The sequence below is a fragment of the Macaca nemestrina genome, chromosome 11, assembly GCF_043159975.1.
Source record: "Macaca nemestrina isolate mMacNem1 chromosome 11, mMacNem.hap1, whole genome shotgun sequence".
Taxonomy (NCBI): Eukaryota; Metazoa; Chordata; class Mammalia; order Primates; family Cercopithecidae; genus Macaca; species Macaca nemestrina.
In genome coordinates, this window is record NC_092135.1 from 128,516,233 (window position 1) to 128,531,411 (window position 15,179).

General features: G+C 44.6%; 1 protein-coding gene across 10 annotated transcripts in view; it reads left to right on the plus strand.

Annotated features, from left to right (window-relative positions):
• The first annotated feature begins 3,536 nt into the window (after nucleotides 1–3,536).
• LOC105473951 (SP100 nuclear antigen) overlaps nucleotides 3,537–15,179 on the plus strand; it is a 132,364-nt gene continuing 120,721 nt past the window's right edge. For 7 of the 10 annotated variants that reach the window (XM_071073509.1, XM_071073511.1, XM_011728200.2 and 4 more), the window contains exons 1-2: nucleotides 8,103–8,662; nucleotides 9,938–10,012. In XM_071073509.1, coding sequence (XP_070929610.1) covers nucleotides 8,631–8,662; nucleotides 9,938–10,012 — 107 coding nt within the window. In that variant the 5' untranslated portion in view covers nucleotides 8,103–8,630. Of the gene's footprint in view, nucleotides 3,673–8,102; nucleotides 8,663–9,937; nucleotides 10,013–15,179 lie in introns of those variants that run through there. The other 3 variants (XM_071073513.1, XM_071073512.1, XM_071073514.1) reach the window with 2 other exon arrangements.

Here is a 15,179-nt window from a genome sequence, read left to right on the forward strand (position 1 = left end):
AAAAGCCCTGTGAACATACTATATGACTTTGAATTGTACTATTTAAATGGGTAAATCATATGGTATGTTAATTGTATCTCAATAAAGCTGTTAAAAAAATAAAAACATTTAAAAAACAGAGACTCAATTTATCTAGGCTAGACAAAAGTTACTCCGATGATGAAATACACAGTGCCTCACAGAAAGGGCCAGAAAGCAGGGTTACAGAGTTGGCAAATGGCCCTGGGAAAGGGCAGGAATCAGAGCATTTCCAGGCAATCATGCACCAGGAATGACGCAGCCATCCCCTCAAGGATGTTAAGATTTTACCAATTATTGTTGATTTCTTTAACTCCTCACAATACTTCACTCAAGCTCAGCTCCCCCCAAACAGCATCTGGTTGGCCTGGCCTGCTCAGGGGCCAGCACTGTGATTAAAGTCCCTCACTCCTGCGCCCAGAAGGGAGCCCTCCTTCACCCAAAGGAACAGGGGACTGTTAGGAAAGGGGGATGGAGCAGGCTGGACAGCCAAGGAAATCACAGCTGACTGAAGAAACCCACCTGGGACACTCACAGCCTGGACCACTGCTGTCTAATGGAGGAATAGGGGCAACTCCAGGCCAGTCAGAGAGGCCAAAGAGCTGGGGGCTGCCAAGTTCCTTGGGTCCACGGGAGCAGGTAACTGTTTCCCCATTGCCCTGTGCTGCGGAGGCAAAGACTGAGATGGTCACTGTTCATCTGACATGAAGCTACACTACCCCTTACTACATTACATCAACACCGATATACTTCTCTCCTGAAATATTTATTCACATTTTTCCCTGAACTGCATGGTGTGTGCGACTGAAAGAGTCTACACTGGTTCATACAAGGACAGCACAGTCTTGAGTTGTGTATTGTGTCCCCACCAATATTAAGCAGAAAACGAGGGTGTGGCCTGTTCAAGGAAGGGGGTGACTTCTCTGCTGAGACACTTGGTTACATTTTTAACTGCATCCTGCCAGAGCTGCCAGAAAGGTGGGTAGGACCACTTTCCATCTCCTGTTCACCTCATCCTCCAGAGGGTTCATCCACAGTTGCCTGAGTCTGGGTGGGGAGGAGGATGCAGGACCCCAGCCTTGAGATCTCAGGACCTCGAGTCTTGGCCATATAATGATGTGGCCACCACTTCTGACTCTCTCTGGTGTCTGTGTTCACTCTTCTGGGTCTCAGAGAATGGGATTGTGTCCATGGCTGGTGCACCCTGCATGCCAGTGGACATGTCTGCTCTTAGATGTTTTTGTAACGTCTGTGTCAGTACATGTGGCCCAGAGTGCTGCACAGGAGCTGGCTGGTGCTTTTTGTTTTGTGCTTATTCAGGAAATACAAGAAATGACTCATGGGTTCCTGCATGTGCCATTGTCTGAATGACAAATGGTAAATCCTGGCCCCACTTCCTCATGTCCCCAGTGGGGAAGGACCCAATTTCCAATTCTGGATTCTTACAAGCACAACTCAAGAATATCATTATTGTCATCATAGCTGAGCCTGGAATCCAGGCTCTGGGATAAATGTGAGCCCCTCACTTCCATGCCTCCACATTCAATGGGCTGAACACCCTCTAGAATTATTCATGAGAGAGGGTGTAATAGGCCATAGATGGTATGTGCAGAGGGGTCTCCAATTCTCTCTGGAAAGGAGAGTATCACCTACTAGACTGAGTCCACTGGCCATTCTCAACTGGCTAGTAGCTGCAGAAGTGGATCTGTCAGGGAACTTACACTTTATTCTATTCCCTTATACACCAAGAAAATGGATCAGTAGCAGATGAGATGAATGAGTTTCCAACTTCAGTGTCGTTGTTTTGGAAACCAGCACAACTTGTCAGTATGTTGCCCAGAAAGACATTGGACCAGAACACCCTGGAGGCCACCTGCTCCCCGAAGAACTATATTCCACCTGGCAGTTTTACAGCCCACCTACCCTGAGAGCCTTATCCCAAGGTGAGACACGGGATATCCAGCAAAACCTGGTTCCCAGGGCCACTTCATGACCTAGCCAGACCAGGTGGTCCTCTTGTGTTAGTGGGCTGGGGCCCTGTAGAACGTCAACCTGTTCCCTGAGCACAGCATTTGTACCCATGAGAAACATGTGCACCAGCTAGGAGAAATGCACAGGACTGTCCCACCAGCTCTGAAGATGTGTTTGGCCCTGGGGAGAGCTCAGTAGACTTTATTTTGGATTTCCCCTACAGCAGATCTGTTACGACTGACAGTCTAACAAGACCCACCTCATCCTCAAAACAGGGTCTTCTCAGCCCTTGCTAGGCAAGGGTGCCCTGGGAGAGCCCCCCAGTGCTCTGGTCAGCTGTCTCCCACCCACATTCCCACGAGGAGCACCTGTGGAGACGCGGATTCCACCCCCCCACCCCCCCCGCACATCTCCGCCAGGCAATGGTTGGCAGATGGGCAGTGGCCTGTGCTAAAACTGTACTTCCTGTCTCATAACCTGTCTCGTAACCACTAAATCTTCATGAAGCTACACTTTCCAACCCTGCCCTTCTTTCATTCTGTTCAGCAATACTGAGGAACCTGCCAGGGACCCTCTTCATAGAGGCACCCACTTGCAAACCGAAAGAAGCAGAAGCCGCCGCCCAGCAGGTGCTGGTGGAGACCATCTGGAGGGGCCACCATGTATCTCCTTCCCTCGCCACACACGCATCACCTAGCAGTCCTAAGATCTAGGACAGTCTGGGGGCCATTCCATCTCACCATGATGAAAGTAATAGACATATGGAGGTTTGCAGAAATATTAGGAGTGCAGACTTAGTAAAAGGCTGCATTGTTCATTCAAGCCTTTCCTGGCTCCAGCCCTAGCCACCAGGCTCCCTCCACTCCTGGTGGTGTCCAGCCCTGCCTCATTGGCACCCTGAGGCTCACAAAGAGACCCCAGCCGACCACAGCTCGAAAGACCTTCCTCCTCCTTTCTGAGGGTAGGTCTGACCCTGAAGCCTTAGTTCCATGCTGGTGGAGGCATCCAACATGGAGCTGCCTGGTTCCATATGTCAGGTGACAGCCTCAAGTGCTAACGGGGACACACTGGTGAACACAGGAAGATGTCACCAGGAATCCCCAGAATGTGAAACACAGTGAGCCTGTAGGGTCGTTCCTCTGCAGTCCAGCAGTTGGGGCTCAAAGTGAAACTAAAGGGAAAGTGAAGCCCCCTTCCCCTCACCCAGGGAGACTGGGTTTTGGGGCATTGCCAAACGTCTCTGCATGAAACGCACTTCTTTGAAGTCTCGTATCTTCTAATTCACTCCACGCCACCCGTTGTTGCCGTTTGCCCACTATTTTTGAATGCTTTCAACTGCTCAGCATCGAGTCACATCAGTGTGCCCCGCAAGGACAGCAGGAGTGTCCTGCAGGGCCTTAGGGTGCGGGGCAGGCTTGAGGGCTTCAGCCTCCAGGGAGGTGCAGAAGGCAGCACCGCTCGTGGCTCCGGAAGGAATGAAACTCTTAGGGAAGAGGACAGGAACCAGGAGGAGCTAAGGGCAGAGTCCCCCGCCCCTCACGGGCTGAACAGAGGGCAGGCGGCGACCCGGTGGTGCTCGTGAGCTGCCAGAGGGCCAAATGATCTCAGAACCCTGTCCTTACATGGGTTCGACTTTATTTAGAAGGAACTACGGCCCTTCTACCACACACTTCGAAGGGTTTGGTGAGCTAGAATCCCGATAAGAGGATTTTCGGTTTCTGTTTCCGCCCAGCCCTAAAGCGGCTGCAGCGCTATGCGCGGCGGGGAGAGGGGGCGCAGGCCCGGCGGGGGCGGAGCCTGGAGCGGCGCGGGGCGGCAGCGGGGACGGGAAGGCGGGAGGCGCACACGCGGAATGGCCGTCACGGGCCCCTTGCTCTTTGCGCGTGCTCACGGTGTGTCCGTGGCGGGCCTCGCCGGCTGGGTGGCCTCAGAAAGGAGGCATGAGGTGGCGCCCATGGGCCACCAGGAGCCTGTGCTGTCCGTCAGTTACCAGGGGACAGGGATCTGAGGATGTTCAACAACAGATACGACAGGGGCTCAGCTGAAGGACCCTGCGTGGTGATGCGGACTCAGGGGCGGCCCTGGGCCAGTCTGTTTCTTACTGGTGCTGCACAAGGACTGAGGGCATCCTCGGGATTTCTCATGAATGGTCCCCACCTTCAGAAGGTGTCCAGAGGGGCTCCTGTGTTGTCCATGCTCCCCTTGTCTTTCTGACTCCCTACAACCCTTCACCCATAGCCTCTTCCTCCCCTGCCAGGGTACCTCTTCCCATTCGCCCATTTTCCAAGGATCCACTCCATTCAACAGCAGTAATCACATTTCCACCTCCAACAATCCCACTGGCATCTTACAGTGTTGCAGGCTCAGGTGTCCAAAGCTCCATCTTTAGGCCAGTCACTGAGGCTCTGCTGAGCAGGGGACCCTGGTGAGTGGGCCGGGGAGGATCAGACCAGCCTGGTCTCACCCAACTTCCTAAAAGTTGAAATATTGCCACCAAATGCCTGCTGAGCCCAGGGGATAATTGCATCACAATCATGCAATTGCAAGGAGCTATGACCCCAGCCTCTAGCCATCTGGGGCACAGATAGAAGAGAACCTGAGAAGAGAGATGCATACCCATGTGCTTGAACCCTTTGAGATATAGGCAAAATGGAGAGACAGATGGGGATAGAAATACCAACTTTATTCCTGATAAAAGCTGGATTGGGGATGTGGCTTAGATATGTGGCAATAAAGGGACCCCCAACACTGAACTCCAGAACTGGGCTTAGTCGCATGGCCTCAGGCTGCTCCAGCCCTCTCCCACACTATGCAGGCCCCTATCCTTGTGCACTTGAGCTTGGAGGAGCCAATAGAGTCTTGGTCTCTGCAGGCAGGATGACTCCAGGGAGGCCCAGCAAGGAGCAGGCTCACTCCCACTCCCAGTTAGAGAAGAGTCCCCTAGAAGATGGGCAAGGACCGGGCCTTGATTGATTGATGTTCCACCTCCTAGAAGGAGACAGTTCGGCAGGACTGGGTGCTCCCACTAAATATCCCAGGTGCCTGCTCTTCACTTATCACTTCTACGTCCCTTGGAGGGTGGCCAGGTTCTCTATTCTCATGTCCCAGTGGTGCTGTTGCTGCAGCTGCCTCCTGTCCTGAAACTCTCTGGTCCATGATGCCAGTGACCTCATCTCAGGGATAGACTTCTGGTTCCCACACGGGGGTCCCAGGTTCAAGAATCACCCCCACCAGTAGAGGGTCTTGACTGCAAATTGTCCAGGTTCTTGGAGTTTTGAACAAAGAATTGGACAAAGCGCACAGCAAAGCAAGAAAAGAATGAAGCAACAAAAGAACGAAAGCAGGGATTTATTGAAAATGGAAGTACACTCCACAGTGTGGGACCAAGCACGAGCCGTGTTCAGTGGTCTTGGATACAGAATCTTCTCTGGTCCAAATACCCGCTAGAGGTTTCCCATTGACCACTTGGTGCTCACCTCATGTAAATGAAGTGGTGGCCTGCAATCAGTCTCATTGGTTGCGGAAAGCAACCAATCAAAGGCTGAAGTGAAGTTATAAAGGTCACACTCCTGTGCAAATCACAGGCTAAAGCGAAGTTACAAAGTTGCACTTCTATGCAAAGGAAGACTTGGAGCAAGTCTTCTCGGTCACTTCTTGTTCTTTGAGGAATGATGAATCAGAATCTAAATGGAAAATCTGGGCAGAGATAGAACCCCCAGTGGGAGCCACCCTGCCCTTCCATGTCTAGATCATCTGGGTTCCAACCTCCATTGGCCTCCAATGAAAAGCTTTTATCTTAACTTTGAAGTAAAGTTACAAAGTTACACCCCTAGGAAAACATCTGATTGGGTGCAAAAGAAACAACTATACATAGGTACTTTCAATTTCCCATTGCCCCACAGAAAAGGTGGAGGTTTGCAAAGGGAGTAGTCTCTGGACCTTTTGTTACTTAGGCATGGAAAGTTAGGGTTTTCCTTTCAATTTAGTTCTATGAAGTTAGCATGAAATGGCCTTAGGTTCCCTGCCTCCAGACCCTATTCTCCTGCCTCAGCCACACCACTGAAGTCTGAACTGAAGCTGCTCTTGGTGAAATGTATGAGGCCCATGACCTGGCTGGGTGCCCTGCCTGTGGTCCTTCCTCAATCACTGCCTCTCCTGCTTTTGAGTTTTCCAGGCTCCAGTAACTGGAACTACTTCTGTGACAGCAGAAACATTCCCTATTGCCTGTGCTCCTTGCAGCCATGGACAATGCCCCAGGAGTTCCATTATTTCCTTCTAAATAATCCAGCAGGATTTTTAGAAGTTCACACGACTTCTTAATTTGGTCCTGTCCCTTTCCCAACCCAGATGTGTCTGACATTGTTTTCTGAATCAAAGAAGCTTTGCTTTCTTCACAGAGGCCTACAGATTCTCCATATACCAGCAGAGCATGGTGCATGCTCATCTGTCTCCAACCTCATCCGATAAGAACGTCTCCTTTCCTGCTGCCAGGAGGTGCCCCAGCATGGGCGTGTCTGCCCGCGAAGTTCAACCCTTAAGGAATCCCCTGCCAACCTGTGGCTCATTGGTCTGGAATTCCAGGTGCTGCTCTTAGCAGCACCTAAGCACATCCAGGGAAAAGCTGGCACCTTTATGTCAGTGCCGCTCAGTGGCCTGGGCCTGCCTGCTGCCCAGAGGCAGCGAGAGGGGAGAATGTGAACCATACCAGAGCATACTGGTGTGGTCCATGCCAGGCTTTCTTGGGGCCAGTGTGCCTCATAGAGACTGGGATCAAAGGACAGCTGTGCCAGACAGAGGCTCAGCTTACCAGCCCTTCAGCCCCATAAAGTTGGGGAGTCATGAGGGGTAGCAAGAGTAAGAGAAAGAGAGAGAGACCTACAGGTGTGCAGTGCCTGATAGAAACAGTGACCTTGCGCACCAGAAAAGCTGTCCTCACCAGTGTCCTGATGCCTGGTCATTCACTCATGGGGAAAAGAAGGGCAGAAGTAGAGTGAGGGTAGAAAACTCCCTCCCCGACATTTTCAAATGTACCTGGACAAGCATCCTTATTCACAGCTGGAAAAAGTTGGATTCAGTAGAATGCCATTTTGAAAACATCGTTCTGAAGCGCTAACCCCTCTCGCCCCTGAATCCTCACTGGCTTCCACCCTCTGCTGACTTTGGGCCCCGGATTCCAGTGCCCCCAGGCTCCCAGCTGCCTCCCTGTCCCTGCCCCATGGTTCTGCGTGGAGTTCTGGTCCCTGGTTGTGTCCTGTGGCCCCATTCTCATGCGCCCTTTGCTTCTGTTTCTTTACCTATGACTTTATACTGATGTAGAGCAAGTCTTCTCGGTCACTTCTTGTTCTTTGAGGAATGATGAATCAGAATCTAAATGGAAAATCTGGGCAGAGATAGAACCCCCAGCAGGAGCCACCCTGCCCTTCCATGTCTAGATCATCTGGGTTCCAACCTCCATCCGCCTCCAATGAAAAGCTTTTGTCTTCTCAAGATTCCAGTTACTTCTCCGAAGTTCTCTTCACCCCTGGCTGTTGCGAGGTGGCCCCATAGTCAAGATTCCTTAAGCCCTTGCATGTAAAATGTTTGCCTTTCTTACCATGCTGGCTCCAGCCTCTGGTCCCAGGGGTGCGGACAGTTCTCTCTTACGTCTGGTTGATTTCCAGGAAGGCTAAGAACACTCTCCCCAGGTTACAATGCCGAGCATTTTGGTTCTCTCCAGCCCTGGGTCCCAATGTTGAGACCTACCTTAGTCCAGTTCAGGCTCTCCAATGGGCCTGAGAGAAGATTTAAAAGTTTCTGGCTTGGCCGGGCGCGGTGGCTCACGCCTGTAATCCCAGCACTTTGGGAGGCCGAGGCGGGCGGATCACAAGGTCAGGAGATCGAGACCACGGTGAAACCCCGTCTCTACTAAAAATACAAAAAATTAGCCGGGCGCGGTTGTGGGCGCCTGTAGTCCCAGCTACTCGGGAGGCTGAGGCAGGAGAATGGCGTGAACCCGGGAGGCGGAGCTTGCAGTGAGCTGAGATCCGGCTACTGCACTCCAGCCTGGGCGACAGAGCGAGACTCCGTCTCAAAAAAAAAAAAAAAAAAAAAAAAAAAAAAAAAAAAAAAAAAGTTTCTGGCTTTACCCTCTAACCCTCCAATCTTCCGTCCCCCACCCCCAGCCATCTCAGCAAGGGGAAGGGGCAAACATGGAGACTCCCCCCAGCTCCCATGTAAACTATGCCCCCTCTTAGAGGACAGAGCAGCTAAGGACAATTTTGGTTCAAGGAAATTTGTTTGTTGTTCATTGCATAAACAAGTGGACTTCCGGGAGCTGGCCCTGCTTGTCCCCTGGGCCCTCCTTCTCTGGTCCTGCAGGTCTTGCTGCTTGTCAGGCCTCTCCTCCAACCCTCTGCCACATTTCAGAAAAGCTGAGAACCCTTTGGAGTGAAAAAGGAGGAGAAACACAGTGTTCATAGCCAGCAGGAGGTTAAATAAATACTTTCACTTCTCTTTTCCCCATTTGGGCGGAGCCCTTTCTGAGTCAGTCTGTCGGCCGACTTCCTGCTTAGGGCCTGGGCAGCCACACTGCACACAGGCTGGGCCCACGAAGGGGCTCAGAGGCCAGGCTCTGAGGCCCAGGCAGGGCCTAGGGTGAGAAGATGGCAGATGGTGGCGGCGACCTGAGCACCAGGTAAGTCTTTACCTCTCTTCCTTTAACCTTTATCTGTGGCAGTATTGGAGCTTTCATGCCTTTAGTTCAGTTTGTGCCTAAGGCTTCACTTTAGTTTAATCCTTCTTTGCAAGAACATAGGTATGCGAATGTAATATAATGAAATGAAAGAGCATGTAATGGGGAAATCAGATTTTTTTTAAACGGGAGCAGGACAGCTGTTGGTGTGAGTCCAACTTGCCATAACACATGTGACTTTCTTGTTTTGGATCTACTGCTCAGCTGACCAGGACACTCTGAACATAGCAGTCGTTAGTGGCTGGGATTAACTGTTTCCTCATGATCTCTGAACCCTTTCACATCCCTCAGCCTTCCTCTACCTTCACATATGTCACGTCCAAAAAGGTGGTTTAGAAAATAAGCACTCGAGGGTGAACACCTGGCTTACTTTTAAACATTAGATGCTGTGATCTCACCTGTCCTGGCAAGGGGCATCTGTCGGCGTTCCCATGACTGGCTCAGGGTCTGAGTTCTTATACCATCAACCTTGATCAAAAGAAGGAAAGGGAAGAAAAAGGCCCAAGGTGACAAAAGGCTAAATATTTTCATTTTTACTTCAATTTCCTGTCCCAAGTTGGGGGATACCTCTGACCAGAAGAGAGAAGGAAATCCTATCTTTTCTCTAGTAATGAATTCAGAAATAACATTACTTAATCTTTTAAATTTTTTAATACAAAAGAAATACACTATACATTATTGTTCATTAAATTTAAAACAGTGGAGAAGTATATTAAGGAAAAAGTCATCTTTACTACTCACCCATTCTTGTAGCTTCCCTTCCCAGTCCTGTGAAGAGTCTTGGGCACAGCTTTTCTTATATTTTTCTATGCATTTATGTATCTAATGCATTTTTTGTAAATACATAATTTATGTTCTTGTTTTGTAATAAATTACATTGCATGTGCTAGTCTGCATTTTGCATGTTTACTTATTTTAATAGTGGAAAACTTAAGAGATCTTTTAACCTTAATACATATAGATCTGCCTCATTCTTTTTATACATGCTATTCCATAGAATTGATATATGATAATTATTTAACTATTCTCCAGTTGAAGGACATTTAGGTTGTTTTTAAACTGTTCACATTTACCAATAAGCTATCATAACAATGATTTTTGTCGGGGGGGAGGTTTTACATCTATACAAATATTTATCTTATCTCTAAACCTTAAAAATGGAATTATTGAGGCACAGGGTCCAGTTATTTTCTTGGTCCTGCCAAATTGTCTTTCTAGGAGTCTGAATGAATGTATTTCACCAATAGCGAATGGGACGAACCATCTTCCTGCACACAGCCACGGTTTGCAAAGGTGAATGAAGAGTTACATCTTGTTTTAATTTGTATTTTTCTTACGATGTGGAAAATTGAACAGCTTTTCATCTTTCTTGGCCATTTAAATTCCCTCTTCTATAAATTGCTTATTTTTTGCCAGTATGATTCCATTGAGGTGTTTGTCCTTTTTTTTTTTTTTCATGATATGGGAGAATTCACTAAATATTCTGTAAGTATAAATATAGTTTTCTTGTCCATGACCTTTGTATATGGTGACTTTCATCTTATTAAAGCTTAAAATTTAACATATAAGCCTCTTGTGATATGGATTTGTTAAGATAGATGCACCCTTGTTATAAATGAGGTGATGCTGACAACTTCCGTGAGCACTGTCAGTTTTGACAGTTGTTTCTGTGTGAAGGTGGCAGATTTGCTACTACCGTTATTCCAGGAAGAGCTCCTCCTCTAAGATCTCTGAAAATTTTTTTGGATTTTTAAACAGAAATATTCTTACATTGGAGCCACTGTAGCCTTCACAGCTTTTATTTGCCCCTATGCTTTCATCTTTTCAGTTTTTTACTTTGTGTTCATAATAGTTTTCTCGAACTTTTCCTCCATGACAATTACCTTTGAATAGGTTTCTTGTTTCTTGTCATTTCCAGTTTTTTAAAAATTGAGTGTTTATTTTTGAGGAGGGATCTTAATTTGTTTCTAGACCTCTGCAAGCTCCATAACCTCTTGCCATTCAATCTTCACAGTCTTGCTTTATTTAGGTTTGCCTGTGCTGTTAAGAACTTTGGGATATTCTCCTTATTGTCTCTTAGTTATTTTTCCAGACTGATTCTGTCTGATCTTGTGTTCCGTGTGCCTGTGGTGGCTTTACAGCTCCTCTAGCCACGCTCAGCCCAGGCAGGTCACCCCAAACTTCCCGCTTGCTTAGTCACAATCTGAATGAACTTGTTTTTTTTTTTTTTTTTTTTTTTTACATTTCCTGTTTTATCTGAGATCAAATTGGTTTTTGTCTGAGCTACAGTTTGAAGTCTTTGTTTTGATTCTTATCAGTTTTTCTGAGGACACCATGAATTGATGAAATTATCCTTTTCCCTCTTGATTCGCAGTGCTACCCTTTTTGGGAGTATAGAGGTAGTGTGCTTCTGTGTTCTCTCTTCTCTGCCCTCGGCCTGTGACAGCCCCTCCTTATGCCAGTACCACGCTGCCACAGTGATGGCAGCTTCCCAGGAACTCTTGACATCTGAGGGAGCAAATCTCTTCCTCTTCCTCCGGAATGTCTTAGACTCCCAAATTCGCCTGTCAAAATCTTGAGATTTTGTGTGGAACTGCACTCAATCTATGAATCAGTTTGAACAGAACGGACATCTTTATAATATTATGACTTCCATCTCGTGAATATGGTTTATGTATATTATTACTTTAAACATATTTCCTATTAAAATTTGTATGTTTCTCTCTGAAGGTTTTGCCCTTCTGCTAGATTCCTTTGTAGGTATTTGATATTTTTATGCCATTATTAACTAAAGTACTCCTCCCTTATCAACAGTTTTACTTTCTGAAATTTCAGTTACCTGCAGTAAAACTTGGTCCAAAAACATTAAATGCAAAATTCCAGAAAATAATTCATGAGTTTTAAGATACTTCGCATTCCGAGGAGAGTGATGAAATCTCATGCTGTCCCTCTCCATCCTGCCCAGGATGTGAACCATTCATTTATCCAGGGTATCCACAATGTTGACACTACCAGCCCATGAGTCCCTGAGTAGCTGTCCTGGTGATCAGATCGACTGTCCTGGTATAACAGAGCTCGTGTTCAAGGAACCCTTATTTTAGTCAATAATGGCCCCAAAGCACGAGAAGATTGATGCTGGCAATTCAGATATGCCAAAGAGAAGCCGTCAAGTGTTTCCTTTAGGTGAAAATGTGAAATTTCCTGAAAGAAAAAGATAATATGCTGAGGTTGTTAATATCTACAGTATGATGTTTTGAGAAAGGAAAAGAAACCACATTTACATAATTTTTAGTATAATACATTGTTATAGTTGATCTACTTTATTATTAGATATTGTTATTAATCTTTTATTGTGCCTTATTTATGTATAGATAGGGTAAAACATAGTATACCCAGAGTTTGGTACTATCTGCAGTTTCAAGCATCCACTGGGGCTCCTGGAAGCATCCCCTGTGGGTACAAGGGAACTAGTGTACTAAATTTTATGTATGAATTTGCATTGGTGACCCATGTTCTGATCCATGGTTCTATTTTTCATTCTTGTTTCAATACTGAAATGTTTTAGTTACTATGATTTTATAGGTAGTGTTCTGTAACCTACCTTATTGGGATTCAATTGAGAGACACTAAATGAACAGATAAATTTAGGAAGAATTTATGTTTTTAAAAAAATCCTGAATGACCCCAGTTGGAAACATAGCATCTCTCTCCATCTATTCATGATTCTTTGAACTTGGGACCCTGTTGAGTCATTTTAGTGCTAGGCATTTTAAAATTGTATTTGTAAATAGGAATTCATTTTCCTGTTACATTTTCTAGTTATTTCTTGTAGGCATAAGGGAAATCTATTGATTTGAGTTCCCAGATCTTGTGCTTAGGAGTCTTACTAAGTGGTCTTCTCCCTCTTAATATTGTCTCGTGTCTTTCTGGAGAAATAATTACATCTTCAAAAATAGTAGAAGCTTTGTCTCCTCTTTTTCAGAATTTATACTTTTACCGTATACTTTTCTTTTTCTATCTTACTTTTTTCTTTCTCTTTTGCCTTAGTGCATTAGCCAGGACTGCCAGTGTAACTGAATAGTAACAGTAAAACTGAGCATTTTAGCTTTGTTCCTGAGTTCGAGGGGAATACTTACAATGTTTACATTGAGGCTTTCTGATAGACACCGTTTTTCAAGTTAAGGACATTTTCTGCTGGCTCTGGTTTACTAAAAGTTATTTTTTTTAATCAGGCCTGTGTATAGGATATTTATCAAAATGCCTACTAAAGAATCTTTGAGAATTGTATCATTTTTTCTCTTTTAATCTGTTTCGTCCAGAGTAAATTATATTGAAACATTTTATGAATTCAGTTATTAATTTCACCAAAGTAAAACATATATATAGCCTAAAGTATCAGTCGATAAGGCCTTCACAAACACAACTGGTTCTTTCTGCCATCTTCCCAAATGGATTATCTTTAGCTTTTTGGCTCTTCCTTTTGTATTTACTTCTGTAATTTGAAATGATATGCTGATACAGCTCTTTGTAATTTTTCGAGTTTCAGACATTAAATTGTTCACATAATAGGACAGAAGATGAAGACTTTTTCTGTAACACTCCTTTTCATTCCCTGTCCATTCTCATAATACATCACAGTTGGAGGTTCATCAGTAATCAGTGTTACCATTATGATGACTATTTAAATGTTGTTCACAACCAAGTTATCTAGGTTTTATATATTATAAAATATATAAACTGCATAAAATATATAAATGTATTATATATTTTATAATATATAAATATATATAAATATATAAATCTATTTATAATATATAAATATATAAAACTATAAATGTATTATAATTACATTTCCTTTCCTGTGCAACATCCCCCCAACCCCCGCAAATAACTATTGCCCTCTTATATATATGCTTGGATTTTGTGCATCGTCACTATGAATTCTTCCCAAGCACTCTGCAGAATTCTAAAATTATTCTCAGTACAGTGAGACACATTGGGTTATTTATCAATTCCATTTTACTTTCTTGGGGAAGCCCTCTGGATAATTCCCTCCTGGAATTATCCATTCTCCTGATTCCATCAGTTCTGGTTAGTTTCAGTTTCCAAGGCTGACCTTCTGAAGCTTGACATCTCTCCTGTGTTGGGTCTTGTTTTGTGGATTACACGTATACCTCTTTCTTGCTTTACTATCTCATTTTGGTTTACCACATTATCCAGTAGCCTCCTGACTAAGAGCTCATAGAAGATGTATCTCACTCTCTCTCTCTCTCTCTCTGTGTATATATATATATAATATTTTGTATATTGTATATTTTGTTTTATATATATATATTTTATATATATATAGTATATTTTGTTTTATATATATATATATATAGAGAGAGAGAGAGAGAGAAAACCTACCTTACTGGGATTTAATTGAGAGACACTATGTATGTGTGTGTGTGTGTGTGTGTGTGTGTGTGTGTGTGTGTAAATTGTACATGTCTGGAAAAAATTTTATCCTTAATCCTCACAACTGCATAAATATTTGTTAAGTATAAATGCAGAGTTTGGAAATTAATTTAGTTCACTGTCTTGCAACTTCTGGCATTGCTAATAGGAAGCCTGATGCCATTGTGATTCTTGATCCTGTCTTTCTATGTCACCTATTTTGCCTCTCTGAAACTTTCTGGCTCTTCTCTTTAATCCCTTGATTCTAAAATTTCATGATGGTTTGCCTTAATATGAGTGTTAAATTCATTTGTTGTGCTTTGCTCCTCAGGGCCTTTTCAAATGGACAACTTTATTTCAATTCTGATCATTTTGCTTGTGATATTATTTGATTATTTTTCTCCCTTCTGCTTTATCTCTCTCTTTTATCTTTTGGAATTCCTGTTAGTTGGATGTTAGGTTTCCTAGATTGATCCTCTGGAGACTCCCTGTTTTTTTCTTGAAAATATTGTATGTCTTCTTTTCTTGAATCTACCTTCTATAACATTTTCTGAGGACCTTCATTCCTTCTAGTGATTACAAAATTTCTGCCATTATATCTTTAATTTCCAAAAGCTCTTTTGAAAAGTTGGTTGTCTTTTATAGCATCTTGTTGTTGTTTCAAGAAATCAAAAATTTTCTCTCTAATAATGAGGATGATAATTTTTTAAATTTCATGTTTCTTCCAAGATTGTTTTAAGTTAGTTCCTTCCAGGTTTCCTTCCCAGCTCCTGCTCCATTATTTGCTTGTTCTGAAAGAATTCATCAAGTGTCCATTGGGTAACCATTCACATTTAAGAATCAGACACTAAAAATTTGATTAGGAGCTCTGTGCAAGGAATGCCTCTCATTGACTGTACCTCATTTCGATTTTTCATTTTCCAACTCACCTTCTGAAGGAATGGTGCCACTAATTCCTGACAACTTCCAGAGTTCAAAAGTATACACTGGCTTACTCCTTGTCAGCTTCCCCTAAGCAAGTAAT